Source organism: Scyliorhinus torazame, chromosome 12 (assembly GCF_047496885.1).
Source record: "Scyliorhinus torazame isolate Kashiwa2021f chromosome 12, sScyTor2.1, whole genome shotgun sequence".
Lineage (NCBI taxonomy): Eukaryota > Metazoa > Chordata > Chondrichthyes > Carcharhiniformes > Scyliorhinidae > Scyliorhinus > Scyliorhinus torazame.
In genome coordinates this window covers 19,134,793-19,151,268 of record NC_092718.1, presented here as the reverse complement: position 1 = coordinate 19,151,268, position 16,476 = coordinate 19,134,793, and the positions used below count along the sequence as shown (strand labels likewise).

Here is a 16,476-nt window from a genome sequence, read left to right as displayed (position 1 = left end):
GGGACAGTTGGGCAGTAACGGCCTTCTGAAAGACTTCTATGAAAAAAGCGAAAGGTGCGTCCTCTATTATTTGAATCTGAAGGAAGAGGGATGACATCAGAATTATCAGAAAATTAGTTGAGGTTAGTGGAAAAACATTACTGTAGGGTTATGAGAACATGGAATAATTGATCTCATATGGATTCTGAGACAAGGTCTGGACTATCATTCAAAAAGGACTTGAATAAGTTATTGAAAATGAATCCCATCTTTCCTATGGGATTAGGATAGATAACAAATTGGGGAGGTAGTTCTAGAACAGCTACAGGGAGCTGAAGGACTGGTCTCTGTACTGCAATTTCCACGAGGTCCAAACTACCATGTCCACTGTAAGAGGAAACAAAAAGGTCTTTGAAATGGAGATTTCTATCAGAAATGTGAAACCATACAAGTCGTAACATTGATATTATGGATCAGAGTCTTAATTTTGGTACAGTGAGGAGGCGGAGAAATGTATGTAAGTTGATGTATTTGCAGCAAATGAAGTCCAGGAGAACAGTGAGTGTAATGGCATTGTTAAGAATCCTGCTGGTATTAAATGCGAGGGTATCCCAAACCCAGATGGGTTACTTGGGACACCAGTTCTTGGTGGTGTATGTTTTCAATTATCAATTTGGTATACTGAGAGAAAAGTTATGCGAACCAGGGAGGAATAGTCCAGTCGTTTTATGATCAATTAATAAAGAATATTTATTAACTTACACACGACACAAAGGACTATAATACACTACAACAGTACACCTAACTACTCTGATGGCTCTACACACACTGTGTCTCATGAAGTACCCTTTGTTCCCAACTACCTACGCATCCTGAACCGGGAGGCCCTTTTTCCCAAATGACATCCAATATTATATAACTGAGTTAAATCCAACGGATAGTTACCACACACAGGTTATTTGTCCACATATATGGGAACAGTCATCGGTTTCAGGAAAGTTGTAATCTTCTCGTTTTGAGTTCTGGATTTTAACTGACCTCGCTTTAAGCAATAACTTGTTTTCAGGGGGAGAGTGTTTTCTGCAGCGGGTGTGGCTATGATGGTAGATGCGACTTGTGTCCATTTCTCCAGTTCTTGTGCTATGGGCATATCATTCTTTCCTTTGGATGTTACCCATCCTGTGGACCCAGCTTTATTCTCCCTAGTCACATTGGTAAACACTTGCTTTTCTCACTCATATACTAATTTGTACATCAAAACTTCCTTTTGGACAGCTGCCCTTATCAATTTTCCTTTGTATTTATGTTACCCTAGTTTCATTTTTTAATCTTAATTTTCCCCATTTCTGAACAACATCCATCAAGTGGGGACAAAAAAGGACTCTTCTGTAAACAAACTATTTCCTACATCCTTTCCAAGAGTCAAGAAGGGCATTAGGAACTCCTAAGATATTGGAGAAATATTAGATGGACTAGGACTTTGAAGAGTGACGTGTTTTTTGTATCATATGAAGCATAACACTCATTGTCACTTGTTTACACAATATCAGAAATTGTGGGTTCGTCCCACTTTAGAGCACAAATACCTAGGCTGACACTCCAGTGTAGTACTGAGGGAGTGGCGTCTTTAAGATGGAACATTAAACCAAAGGCCCTTACTGCTCTCTAGTGAACGTCGACTATCCTATTTTGAAGAAGAGCAGGGGTTCCTAGCCCTAGCCCCTCCCAGGTTCCTAGCCAGTGCTGATCCCTCAATCAACATCATTTATAAAAAAAAAACGATCATCCAGTCACTACCACATGCTGTTTTTGTGCCAATTGGTTGCTGCATTTCCTGCATTGAACCACGACAAATGTTCCCTCCAATTTATATCCATCCATGTGTGGAATGAATTTCATGTGCATCAGAAACAGGGCAATATGCAGATGTGGACCACCAGTGGAAACAAAAATATAGAAGCCATTGACATGGCAACAGGCTGGTCCTCAAATTACAAGATTTCCTGAATTCCATTTTAAACTTGCCAAGGCGGCATTTGAACTCCGAACTTCTAGTCTTTTAAGTTCAATACCATAACCCTTACACTGCCATAACAAGAGAGGCATTTTTTAGTTTTCATATTGAAGCTTGCATTTTAATGATATGACATAAGAAAGGTTGAATAGGTAGACAAGGATCTTTTGTTTCAATTTGACCAGCTCCAAATAGGAAGAGGCGGAGGAGTTGAAGAGCTCTGGGATTGAATTTTTTAATTGGCAAAAAAATGGGGAAAAGTCAACTTATATTTTTTCAGCTTATTGAGCGTCAACTTAAAACTTCTGTGAATAGTGAGGAAAATAGTTCAGTTGTTGTGACATTATCATAAATGTAAGAACTGCAAGGGCTAATGAATTGTCTAAATCAACCACTAAAGGGAGCTAGATATACAAGTATAAAATACTTTTATGGGTGAGAGGTTGAAGAGAAAGCTAGAGAACAGACTGAAGGATAGTGTGAGTGAGAGCAGATCATAGTTAATGTAATAGTGCAGAGATTAGTAATAGATGAGTGTAGATTATATGTTTATTATCAACACTGAATTATATAGGAGTAAGCGTCAAATCCAAATTAGTAGTGTTAATAAATTTAGAGCTTTGTTCAATTTAAAGCTTTCTGTGGGCTTTGTGAACACTACGCTAACCATCCTAAAATTAGCAACACAAATAGCACCAGTCATATCTTCGCATCAACAAACATAATCAGGCAGAGGTAAATTGTCTCCGTGAATTTGGAAAGAGGTTGGGCGGGATTCTCCGAAATGGAGGCAGAGTGTTCGCGCCGTCGTGAACGCCGTCGAGATTCACGACGGCGCGAAACGGCCCCTATACCGACAGATTCAGGGCCCGATAATGGGCTAGGAGCGGCGCAGCGTCATTTACACGCGCCTAGCCTTGGCGCCGCGTAAAGGCGGCGCCGCATACATGACGCATAACTGGCGTCACCCGTGCATGCGCGGTTGCCGTCCTCTCCGAGTCTGCCCCGCAAGACTATTTCAGACAGATCTTGCGGGGCTGCGGAAGGAGGTCCACCTTCAGAGAGGACGGCCCGACGATCGGTGGGCACCGATCGCGGGCCACACCCCATTTGAGCCCCCCCCCCCCGCTGCAGGATATCTCTCCCCCCCCCCCCCCCCCCCCGGGCAGGCCAGGCCCCCCCAGCGTTCCCACGCTGTTCCCGCCGGCAGCGACCAGGTGTGGACAGCGCCGTGGGGAACCCGCCATTTTGGGCTGGCCGCTCGGCCCATCCGGGCCTGAGAAATAGCAGGGGTGCCGGAGAATCGCCATTTTGGGTGTCTCGGGCGATTCTCCGGCCTGCGCCGCGCGGAACTCGACAGGGCCGTTCTCGCCGCTTGGGAGAATCGCGGGAGGGCGTCGGACTGGCGTCGCGGGAAAATTTGGTGACCCAGGCGATTCTCCCAACCGGCACGGGAGCGGAGAATCGCGCCCGTTGACTCTTAGAGACTGGAGGCTGAAGATCAGCGTCATGTATGCGGCGCCGCCTTTACGCGGCGCCTAGCCCATTCAATATTAGTGAATATTGAAGGTGAAAACTACATGGGGGGTGGGAGGGAAAAGATTGCTGTGGTGAAGAGAGAATGGAATCCCAGGCGGAGGCAAGCTTTTGGGAATGTAGTGACAATTATTCCATCGACAGATTTTTTTTTACATTTAAAGATCTGTGAATTGTGATGTAATAAACCTGTTCACCATTTTTAAAATAAACTGTCTCTCTCAATGTATACAGAAGTGAATTCGGGAGAGGTGATTAATCATATGCTGTTTAAAATGTCCCATGTGACAACTTCACAAAAACCATTGCAAGATCTGGAAATCCAAAACCTAGCACAAATTCCTGAGAATCGTCCTTTTTAATGTGTTTTCCTTGGGATTCATCACCCTTTAATTCTACAAAACCAGCTGCAGCAGAATAAGTAATTAGTGGTATTAACTGGCCCATAAATCCTCTTACTTTTAATAGTGTTACAGCATTTTATAATTTACTCACTCTTGCCTCCTGTCTGCTCATCCCCGCCTGCAACTCACCACCTCTCCCAACTTGTCGTCTCCCTCCCGCTCACTGCCTGCCTCCCCGACTATGCCGCTGCCAGATTGTCTCACTACCCCCCCCCCCCCTTCGAAAAGGGTCGGCGAGTGGGAGGGATGGGGAGGAAAGTGCTGAGAGGGTAGTGGGAAAGGCAAGTGCCGACATAGCTCTGTGCTCCAGAACTGACGCAAGTGAATTTCAGCCAATAATTCCACCTGATCTATCAGGTCAGGTTCAGCCTGGGGAGTCTACCAGTTCTTTGCTCACGGGCTGGAGTGGCAATAGACCCCATTTAACCATCAGCACTTGTGCGGCACTGACAGACTATTGCATGGCCGCACAGGCGCACAGCTTTGAGAGGACGTTGGTGGTAATTACACATCGAAAAGTAATTCATTGGCTGTAAATTAATCCTTTCATTTCAGCCCTGAGATCCTGAGAGGTGCTAGATAAATGCAATTCCTTTGTCTTTGTCTTTTCAGACACTATCCAACCATTGTTTTGCAAAGTTTTGCAATGACAGTGCCCCTTTCGAATTAATAAGACAAACCAGTTTGAAGAGACCATATTTAATGTGTGTAAATAAGAAATTAATCTTGATGGGGTTCAGTATTTAAGTCTTGTTATGTCAACTGCAGTTATAGCTTTCAGTAGGGCTGCACCTGGTGATTTAACTTCTGTTTATTGCATATCCTACACCTCTTCCTGGTGTACACAAACAGCATAGGCTGAGAGGACTTTCAGCCTAAGCCTGGCTAAACATTTTCTATTTTGACAAGTTCTTAAACTTGAGCTGCCTGACGTGTAATTACCCCACAAAACAAAGTCCAGTATTTTAAACACGACCACGATGCAGTGACGAACATGCCTGTGTTACATTGGACAGGCCAGTTGGGCGAAGTTCAAAATTATAAGATAAATGGGGATGAGGTAGGGCCGGTCATCCTTTCAAGAAAAACCTCCATTTCCTAAACGCAACATCAAATGTTTCTTCTTCTCGTATGCAATTCCAATAATTTTGCTTCCCCCCAGTTTAACCAGCGTTCCATTCCGTGTATTGAACAATGTTGAAGTACCTCAGCCCATTGATTCTGGATTCAAATCCTCTCTCTTGTATTCCTGACATGCAATTTCAAATTAAGCTATCTCAGATTTATTTTTTCTACTCTGTCTGTGTGATCATAAATCCAGTCTCTTGTGGCAGTACCTAGTGAGTGAGTTAGTGGGTGTTCTGAAGTACATGTGAAGCTTGCAAATATTAAGTGCAATATTCATGACACTCCAAAGTGCTTTACAGCCAGTGGAGTACTTTTTGAAGTGTAGTCCCTGTTATAATGCAGAAAACACGGCAGCCAATTTGCTCACAGAAGTCTCTCATAAGCCACAGTGTGACTGGAATGAGATGATCTGTTTCTGGTGATGCCGAGGGACGAATATTGGCCGGGGCACCTGGATTAACCCCCTTGCCCTTCTTTGAAATGGTGCCATGTGTTCATTTATAGCCACAGGAGGTAACAGACAGGGCCTTGTTTCAAGGTCTCAGCTGAACAATAGCATCTCTGACAGTGCAGCACTGCCACAGATACTGCACTGGAGTGTCAGACAAAGTGTTTGTTCTGGAATCTTTGGAATGGCCATGAACATATGGGGTGGAATCCTCCGACCCCCCCGCCGGGTCGGAGAATCGGCGAGGCGCCACGCGAATTGCGCCCTGACGCCGGGGCCGCAATTCTCCGCAATGTGGAGAATCAGTGCCAGCGTGGTCGGCACGGCGCTGGTCGGGGTATGCGCCGACTCTCCAGCCCGGATGAGCCGAGCGGCCATCAACAGAAAGGCGAGTCCTGCCGGCGCCGTTCGAACATCCTCTGATCTGGCGGGACCTCGGCGTTGAAGTGTCCGGGTGCGGCCTGTGGGGGGGGGGGGGGGTCCGACCCCATGGGGGCCTCCGTAGTGGCCTGGCCCGCGATCGGGGCCCACCGATCGGCAGGCTGGCCTCTCTGCCCCCTGGCCTCCTTTCCTCCGCGCTGGCTCCTGTAGCCCTGCGTCATTTGGCGTCGGGGCCGCCGCAGGGAAGAAGGCCACTGCGCCTGCGCCAGTTGGCGCTGGCTGAACTGCGCATGCGCAGACCCAGCGGCGCCGGGTTCAGGCCGGGATCGGCAGCTGGGGCGGCGGAGGCCACTCCAGCGCCGTCCTAGCCCCCTGTGGGCCGCAGAATGGGGTCCCGGAACGGGCGCCGACGCCGGAGTAAAACACTCCCGTTTTTACTCCGGCGTCAGCACTTAGCCGCCCGTTGGGAAAATCCCGCCCATAGTCTCTGATGGGAGGCAAAAAGTTACCCATAGAGTCTCCGCTATGTGTGAAGTCATCTCTTAGTCGCCCATTTCAGGGTAAAATAATCCGAGGCCTTATGATGTTAGAAATTCATCTTGTGCCTTTTTTATTTTGCATCAGATCCAGGTCTCGACTAATATCCCTTTGTGACGGGAATAATTTTTTATGACTCCCAACAAGTAGAATATATATTTCTGTAACCTTTTGAATGGAATTTATTTTTCAAATTCCTGTAGCTTTTTGTGTGCGTTCTATAGAATGAAGCGTGAGGATGCAGGACACCACGGGTCGGGCAACATCTCTGGAGAGGTTAAGCAGGGATAACCGTGTGAGTCAATTGACCTAAAACAGCGTTGCCTGACCTGCTGAATGTCTTCAGTATTTTCTATTTTTAATTCAGATTTCCAGCATCTGCAATACTTTGCAGCTGTTTATATTCTTTGGTATCGCACAAAAAGATGACCTTTTGTGAAATATAACCTGCATACTTCCAGGTGCATCGCTGGGGTGTACAAAGTGACAGCTGCCATTACGCAGGTTCTACGGCACAGTAATAGGTCGGTTGGCCCAACCAGTCGAGGCCGATGTTGCACTCGAGCCCCCTCCCATCTTTTCTCATCTAAATTTATCATAACCCTGTATTCTATTCTGCCACATCTGCTTATCTAGCTTCCCATTGAATGCATCTATACTTCAACCATTCCCTGCGGTAGCGAGTTCCACATTCTCCCCACTCTTTGGGTAGAGACATTTCTTCTGAATTCCTTTTGGATTTAACGGTGACTGTCCATGCCTCGAGAGCAAGATTGACATGGAGGTCCATGGTCCCCAACGCCCCCTTCGTGCATGGTACGTGAAGAGGGAATCTTCTGTCGATGGCCTTTAGTTATGCAGTTCCCCATAAGAGGAACCATTCCCTCCATCAAAGCCTTTCATAATTTTAAATATTTCGATTGGGTCACTCTTTTTTTAGTATTTTTCAGTAGTAAAGAGACCCAACCTGTTGATCCTTTCCTGATATTTTAGTGTGAAATCTGCTCTGTGACTACACGTGTGGGACACGAGACCGTTCACACGGCAACTGGACAGGTGGTAAACCCCGTCACCTGTACATCCAAAACAGCCTCACACTTGGAGAATCTTCAGGAAAAATTAAGCTGGAAGGAATAGATGGTCTTCCCCAGTTTCCACCTGTACAATCAGTGAACTAAAGCACGAGCTTCAGCTTTCAGGTAAATAAATCTCAAGTAGAATGTCTGGAATAAGTTTATACTGGAGGCTGTGACCACCCACCCTCTCTTCGTCAGGTACAGAATGCCTGGGGGAAATTAAATTAAAGAGGCAATTTATTTGTGTGTGTCTCCGTCTGTCTGTCATCTTCTTGGAACGTTGATTGCAATGGAAACCGTGCCAATTCTATATACAAACTTCCAAGGAGTTGTGCTTACCAAATTTTATCATTTTTGTTTCCTGGGTCATATAACACGAGTTAAGGAAAACTGTTGCCTTTTAATCAGTACTTGAGTAAATGGGAAGAAATGGAGCACCCCCCTATTCAGGTAGTGTAAAATGTTTGTTAGTGTTACATTTTCCCACTTTGAACCCTATACTATAGGAGAATAAACTTTTACCTGTACCTTTCACCACCTCCCACCAACCAAAGCCTTTTTTTTGTTTATTCATTTAGGGGATGTGGATGTCGCTGGCTAGGCCAGCTTTGATTGTTCATCCCTAGTTTCCCTGAAGGTGGTGGTAACCGCAGCAGTCCCTGAGGTGTAGGTACACCCGCAGTGCTGTTAGGGAGGGAGTTCCAGGATTTTGCCCCAGTGACAGTGAAGGAGCGGCGATATATTTCCAAGTCGGGGTGGTGAGTGGCTTGGAGGGGAACCTCCAGGTGGTGGGGTTTCCAGGTATCTGCTGCTCTTGCCCTTCTAGACGGTGATCGTCGTGGATTTGAAAGGTGCTGCTGAAGGAGATTGGTGAGTTCCTGCAGTGCATCTTGTAGATGGTACACACGGCTGCCGCTGTGCGTCGGTGATGGAGAGTTGAATGTTTGTGAAATGGGTGCAAATCAACCGGGGGCTGCTTTGTCCTGGATGGTGTCGAGCTTCTTGAGTGTTGTTCCAGGCAAGTGAAGAGTATTCCGTTGCACTCCTGACTTGTAGATGGTGGACAGGCGTTGGGGAGTCAGGAGGTGAGTTACTTGCTGCAGGATTCTTAGCCTCTGACCTGCCCTGGTAACCACAGTATTTATATGGCTAGTCCAGTTCAGTTTCTCATCAATGGTTACCCCCAGGATGTTGATATTAACTTTGGAACCATCATTAAATACTCCGCATGCGCTCTGTGAGCTGTTCATTCTTTTTGGCAGAAGATGTTTTTATCCATTTCCAGTTGCCTTTCAGGTATTTTATGAAGGTTGCATCCATGATTTCGGAGTCTCCTGCAGATGCCTCTCATTCGAATATTCCTGGACTATAATTTTGCACAACTGTTTCCTGTAGAGAAAAAGTTGCATTTACATGTTTACCAACTAAATATCCATTATAAGATTTTTCAATGCAATCATTATGAGGCGTTTTATTTTCTTCAGTTTTTCTACTGAGCACTGGCTTTAGGCTAAACCGTTGTTTAACATTTAGCAACGTCAGAAAGCAGCAGCACAATTGCTTTTTGGGAGCGGTCAGCTTTTTCTGAAACTTGAAAGTCGCCTTTTGCTAGCTTTGAATGTTGTAGCGTCGTGACCGAAATGCTCTGAGGTGTCTGTCTTTGAGGGGGCGGGCATCGTCGGTCGCTCTTGATACTGAAGCCAATCGTTGGTCAGATTTTACTCTTGGCGCCTGCGTACCTTTTCAATGCTGCACGCACCTTCCCTCTCTGCGCAATCTATTCTCCCAGGGATAGAAAGTCAGAAGCAACTGAGCTTGGCAGTCCTCTGACGAACAGAGTTCCGAGAGTCTCACTCGGCCAAGTTTAAAAGCTGTGAATCAGAGTCTCCCTTCCTCCTGTAATACACAACTGGGTAGTGTTCTTCCTCGGGGCGGTGAGTGCATTATCCAAACAAGCAGCATGCGGGCAGTGCCAGACCTCTGCGGCACATTTTCCATGGTTATGTCACTTGGGTTTCCACAGCTTCACTCACAACTGCTCATTCCGCAATTGTGCAGTTTTGCTCGGGTTTAGCAGTTGATTGGCAGTTAAAAGATTAGAGAAAGCTGCTGTGAAAAAGGGCTGGGCCATAGTCTTCATGCAGAGCGACCTCCCGTTAGAACTAAATTCTGCATCCTGCACCCTTTCAGAAAGGTGGCCCATTTGATGTACTTGTAATCTGTTTCCTGATCTAAACCGAGGATAATATAATAAAATATCAAAAGAAGCAAACTATTTTCAATAATGGTGCATTCAATCACAACCCTCAGGATGTATCCGTGTGATTTATGACTAACTAGTTGCTTGAAGTGCAGTCACCACTTTGCACGCACCAAGATCTCTCCGACTGTAAAAGAGATTAAAATGGCCTGTTAGTCTGTCTTTAATTGATAGTTGAAAGAGAAATCAGCCTGAGCACTTGGAGAAGACACCCCTTTGAATAGTACGGCAGGTTCTTTAAGATCTCCCAGTATTCAGGAACAGGCAAGCAGACCTTGGGTTTAATATTTAACCATGCGGAACTCACTCGACCCTGTAGTGGAATTAGAGCACAGGATGTATGTTGAAATCCAGGAGTGGAGCGTAATGAGGGAATGCAGTGAAACAAACCCATATATAATTCTGGATGGTAGGTGAGGACCTGTTTACCTCTTGAGGGCTGACCCATGGGGTGGAGCTGTCATTTCTGTTTGTCTTTGAAAATGTTTATGAACTTGTAATATGTGGGCTCACACCAGTTTTTCATCCAGAAAATTACGACCTCTTGTATTCGAAGATCAAATAAATTCTTGGAGGAACAAAGTTGGTTTGGGAAAAAATATACTGCTCAAGGGAAGGGTGTGGGCTTTGCATTGGGTTGCAGTTGAGAACATTCGTGAAATGCGAGTGTTTCTATTCTTCACTGTGGGGGCAGGCAGAGTAAAGGCGGTCATTTGTACCCCACCACACCCTATCCCAATCCATATCTACAGACTAATATTCTAATCATTTTAATGTCTTTCTTATTAATTCCCCGTCCATATCATTCCCCCCCCCCCCTCATTATTCCACCGAGGTAATTACAGAGTAAGTTATTGAAACAGATCAAATGTGTTTTCATCAAACTAGTAAGCACACAAAGCATCCATGTTAAGATATCTTAATAAAAGCGGAGGGTTCTTTTTAGTATCCTTTCCCTCTGGGATCATGGGCTTTTCAAGTACACAGACCTACTCAAGATCACCAACCTACTCTTTCTTGAGTAATATCCTCACTTATTCCTTTCTACATAGAAACATATAAAATTATGAAGGGATTATATGGGATAGGAGCAGGGAGGTTGTTTCCACTGGTGGGTGAAAGCAGAACTAGAGGGCATAGCTTCAAAATAACGGGGAGCAGATTTGGGACTGCGTTGACGAGGAACTTCTTCACCCAAAGGGTTGTGAATCTGTGGAATTCCCTGCCCAGTGAAGCAGTTGAGGCCACCACAATAAATGTTTTTAAGACCAAGGTAGACAGGTTTTTGAACAGTAAAGGAATGAAAAGTTATGGTGACGGACGGGTAAGTGGAGCTGAGTCCACACAAGGATCAGCATTGAGCTTATTGAATGGCGGAGCAGGCTCAAGGGGCCCGATGACCTGCTCCTGCAGTTCTTATTGTACCTTCCAGCTCCAATACTCCTGGTCTGTGGTCTGCAATACTGATTATCTATCAGTATTTTTACAGGATGAGCCCTTGTGTGGAACTCCACCTCAGGAGGGTTGCTTCTTCTCGCGGCACCTGTCTTTCAGATGGGACATTAAACCATGCGTGCCCCCCCCCTCCCGGACAGATGTAAAAGATCCTGTGACAGTATTTCGAAGAAGAGCAAGGGAGTTCTCCCAAACGCCCTGGGCAACGTTTATCCCACGACCAGCTTCCCGTAAACACGTAATCTTGTCTTTTATCACGTTACTGTTTGTTGGAGCTTGCTGTGTGCAGCTAAACTGCTGTGTTTCCTCTATTACAGTAGTAACTGGACTGAATTGCTTGGGACATCCTGAGGTTAGGGGAATGTACTATATAAGACTTGCATTTATTTATTTATTTATTACAAATTTAGAGTGGCCAATTCATTTTTTTCCAATTAAGGGGCAATTTAGCGTGGCCAATCCACCTACCCTGCACATCTTTGTGTTGTGGGGGCGAAACCCACGCAAACACGGGGAGAATGTTCAAACTCCACACAGACAGTCACCCAGAGCCGGGATCGAACCTGGGACCTCAGCGCCGTGAGGCAGCAGGGCTAACCCACTGCGCCACCGTGCTGCCCAAGACTTGCATTTATATAATACTTTTCATGACCACTGTATGTCTCGAAGCACCTTCCAGCCAATCAAGTACTTTGAAATGTAGGAATGCGGCAGCCAATTTGCATGCAGAAAATTCCCACACTCACCAATGAGATAATGACCAAATAATATTGTTTCAATGTTAAATGGGAGATAAAATATTGTTCAAGACACTGGGGATAACCCCTGTGCTCTTCTTTAAAATATTGCAGTGATTTCTTTCACCTCCACCTGAGCAGGTAGGTGGGGCTTTGGTTTCCTATTTCCTCAGAAAGATGGCACTCATTATTGTACCAGTGTCAGTCTTGCTCAAGCCCTGGAATGGGACTCCAGTGGGACCTTGTGACTCAGCCGAGAGTATTGTCAACTGAGCCATGGCTTACACTTATAAATGCAAGATTGTTTGGTCTTTTGTGGCTGTCGTGATATCTTTCTTTGTTTATTTGTGGGGTGAGTTGCAGTGCCATAGATCAAACTGTGGGAGCTCTCAAACATCTGCCAATTCCTATCATCTACCCGGGTTGCCCCCTTCAAGATGATGGCCATTGGAAGTTTTGCTGTTCTTTCCAAGGTTAAAAGCACTGGGAATTTGGAAGTTTGTTTGAAAATGGCCGAGTTGTGGTTGTGAAACCTCACAGGTTGCTCGATTTGCATGGCGAGATACAGGGTTCAATTGACAATTGTTAATGACCACCGTTTTCTATTTAGCAGAATATGGCCGCTTGTCCGAGCAACAATTGGTTGAGTGTACGTCATCGGTGCCTGTGACTGGAGATCCTTTGTGCCATTCAGATGGGAGGCTCAGCAATGAGACCACCGCGGCTGCTGACCTGTTCATGAAGGTACGAAGAAGTATTTTGCTATTGATCTTCCTTGTGGTCGTTGTCACTACAGTGATGTATGTTTTAATTTTTCCTCTTTCTCCTCTGACCTTTGAATATCCTCCTATGAATCATTCTTAAGCGAGACAAACATGGTTTTAATGTCAACAGATGTTCTCTTACTTTCATCTCCCACCGTTGGCAGTCATGCCTTCAATTACCTGGGTTCTAAACTCGGAAATTCTATCCCTAAATCTCTCTCTGGATCCTTGACTTTCTCTCCTCCTTTAAGTTGCTCCTTATTACCTGTCCCCTTGATCTTTCTTTATTCGATCACCTGTCCTACCATCTCTCTGTAGCTCAGAGTCATATTTGGTTTGGAAGTGCTCCTGTGAACATCTTGGGACATTTTGCTACATGAAGGATGTTACTTAAATGAATGTGATTGTTGCTTGCATCAGTAAAATAGCTCTTTAACCTTTCATAGATGAGTTTTGCTTGCAGTAATGAGTGTGAGAAAGCACTGCTATTATATTTCTTTATGCTGTGATAGTAGCTCAAAAGGAGGGAACAGGGTAGCAATTAACTTGATCCATGCCCAGCCCCGCTTGTATGTAAGCATTTTTGGCACATGGTACTCGATGGGCCTGACCTACTGGCCACACTGCGCCCGGAAAGCAGCGCGCCGCAGCACAGCGTGGCTGGTAAATGACGGGAGACCCTGCTCCCAGGATCATGCAGGCTTGCCATGCCTCGCATTATGGGTGAGAACACTTGGCAAATCTGCATATTAGAGCGAGATAGCTAGTCTTAGTCTAATATGCCGTCCGGGCAGGGTAGCACCTTGGCCCTGCTTGTGCAACCCGGCCACCTTGCCACCTTGGGAGTGCCACCTGGGTGCCAGCATGGCACTGCCAATATGCCCACGAGGCACTGGCAGGGGCTCTGCCAAGCTGGAATTTTTTGCACGCCGTTGATCAGGCTAGGGGGAGGAGGGGGGTGCCCTGCGCAGGTGAGTGGGGCGTGGGGACCCCTTCCAATGAGTTGGGGATGGGGGGGTTCGGGGGTCATGCCCCGATCTCTCGCTGTACTGCGGAGTTTCGGCGAGGGGGACTCCTCAGTGAAGGAAACTAAGTGTGGCCTCGGCCGCACGTTCACGTCTGAAGCCCCATATGTAGCCAGTGTCACGTTACATAGCCTTGTGTTTCTCGGCCAAGAAACAGGAAACACACGGCTAAACGCGCTATGGGATATAGTTCTCATTTGGTTAAATCGCATCCTATATCTGTAATTAAAGGCCCAAATGGAAACCTAGTGCAGGCTGTTCTCAGTGTCTCAGTAAATTGCTGGAAAAAGTTATCTTGCACCATATCATGGCTCCCGGCGTGAGTCTGACCATCTCCTGAAGCAAGCATTTCTCCTCTCAATTAACTGCAACAATTTTAATACCAAAGTCACAGAAACACCTACCCTCTCGAGAGATGACGTTCAACCTGAAATTGGAAGGAAAGTAGGCCATGGTTCCAGTGCTATTTAACTGCAGCTTATCGATACATTAGCATGTTGTGTACAGATTATAGTTTTGCAGCAGAGGGACAGAGTACCACATTCCATCTAGCACTGTTGCCTCATAGCTCCAGGGTCCCGGGTTTGATTCCCAGCTTGGGCCCGGCTTGGGTCACTGTCTGTGCGGAGTCTGCACGTTCTCCCCGTGTCTGCGTGGGTTTCCTCCGGGTGCTCCGGTTTCCTCCCACAGGTTCCGAAAGACGTGCTGTCGGTAATTTGGACATTCTGAATTCTCCCTCTGTGTACCCGAACAGGCGCCGGAGTGTGGCGACTAGGGGCTTTTCACAGTAACTTCCTTGCAGTGTTAATGTAAGCCTACTTGTGACAATAAAGATTATTATTATTATTAATAATAATTATTGGGCAGCCGAGGATCAAAGACTTTGGGAATTTTTATAAGAATTATTGGTTAATTCACTTGTGTTGTGACTCCGGGGCACATGGGGCTGGAATTGACCGTGCATTTGCCCAGGGTGGCGTAACACTGCAGGGACCAGGTGGGTGAGTGGGGCTGGCTGAGTTGCTCTTACAGAGAGTCAGCATGGATACGATGGGTGAAGTGGCCTGCTTCTGTGCTGTAACTATTCTGTGATTCTATTCGATAAGTTCACATTTTTTTTGTCTGCCTTTTTTACTTTCAGCCAAGGATCAGGATATTTGGTGGTATTGGGTGTAGGACAGAGTACAAAGAGCCATTTTAAAAAATTTAGTCAAAAATGCAAAATCTCAAAAGAGCCACAATGCTATGGCGACAAATTTTGCAAAGATAATTGTAAACTAAGTGATACTTTCTCACGAGTAGAATGTTAAATGTTTTAGGAATGAAACAAGCCACTTAATTGCTATCAAAAAGGCTTGGAGCCCGGCACGTGTCCTTAGTGAGCCGTATGGCGTTCCGGAACCGCTGGCTAACGCCTGCTCTAGGGTGTGGTTGGCGTGCGAATTGGTGACAAGCTGATGCAAAACCCTGCAGTGAATGATCTTGGTGATATCATCTTTGTTTACTGCTCGACTTTCCCTGGCTAAGTAGCAGCCTTTTGCCTTCACACACGGCTCAGCATCCTGCGCCCACTTAGTAAATAGTTCGAGCATATCTGCCTTAATCAGCTGGGCAATAATTGTTTTCATTAGCAGGTGATGCACGACTTGCGGGTTCCTATGTCCTGCCTATGGCATCTCGGGTGCATTATTATTGGGAATTTACTCCGCGGAGGTCAGGGGCTCCCCATGGGTTAAAAGCGGTGTTTGCTCTTCTTTTGTGTTTGACCTGTTCAGTTCAATTCAGTAGCGGAGGTAGTGTCTGAGGTACAACCGGGAGTCAATGCATGAACTAGGGAGAGGAAATAAGTCGAAGGTAAGAATCCTAAATCGTGAATAATACAGCTGAAATTAGGAAGTTCCTTCAGTCCTCGCCGTCCGGAAAGGCTGAAGGCTAGTTTTAAAAAAAATAAAAGGCACATTTTGACTTGATTAGTTCAAGGTGAACTGCCTGTTTTCGGAAAGGTTTGCTGTGTCAAAGTCCATCGGCTGCTAGCTGCTGTACACTTAGAAAAATGTGAATGCCCTTCAAGCAAGTGTTTGTTTTAAAACCCAAGCATAGCAATTTAAACAGGTTTGGAATTAAAATGGCTCCAAGTTGCAAGTATCCAGTCTGTAAGCTTTGGGTCTCGATGGCCTATAAAATTTGGGCTGCCTCCTCTAACTCTCGTGTCTTTGTCTGCATTTATGGATTTGGAAAGGACAGTTCTTGGTGCTTTTCCATGGTCCCATTAACTATTTTGATATTAACGATTTATCCTAAACATGAATACAAGCTCGGATTTGTGCTTTTTATGTGGCCCCTGAGGCTTCAAGTTAGCTTAAATGGTTCATGGTAGCCAAAGAAAAAACGGAATCGTCATATTAGAAGTTATGCAAAAGTTAATCTTGAAAATTTATTAAAAATAGATTCAGCTGGGAATCTTTACTGTTCACAGACACACTTAGAAACTGGAATTGAAGTCAACAGTTCATTTTAAAAGTTTGCAGTCACTTGGTAAATGGTCTTAAAATGAAAATAATCAGTCTATTTTGGGAAATCTAGTTGGTTGTCTCCACATCTACAATTCCTTCTCACTTAGCTTCGCTTTCAACTCGTCTAAGTTTTAAAAATAAATTTAGAGGACGCAATTATTTTTTTCCAATTAAGGGGCAATTTAGCGTGGCCAGTCCCCCTACTCTGCACATCTTTGA

At 45.5% G+C, this 16,476-nt stretch overlaps 1 protein-coding gene across 1 annotated transcript in view; it reads left to right on the top strand.

The window, feature by feature from the left end:
* LOC140387413 (A-kinase anchor protein 13-like) overlaps nt 1-16,476 on the top strand; it is a 478,070-nt gene that overhangs the window by 283,960 nt on the left and 177,634 nt on the right. Inside the window, 1 exon segment of the mRNA XM_072470498.1 lies at nt 12,569-12,699. Within this exon segment, the coding sequence (XP_072326599.1) occupies nt 12,569-12,699 (131 nt within the window).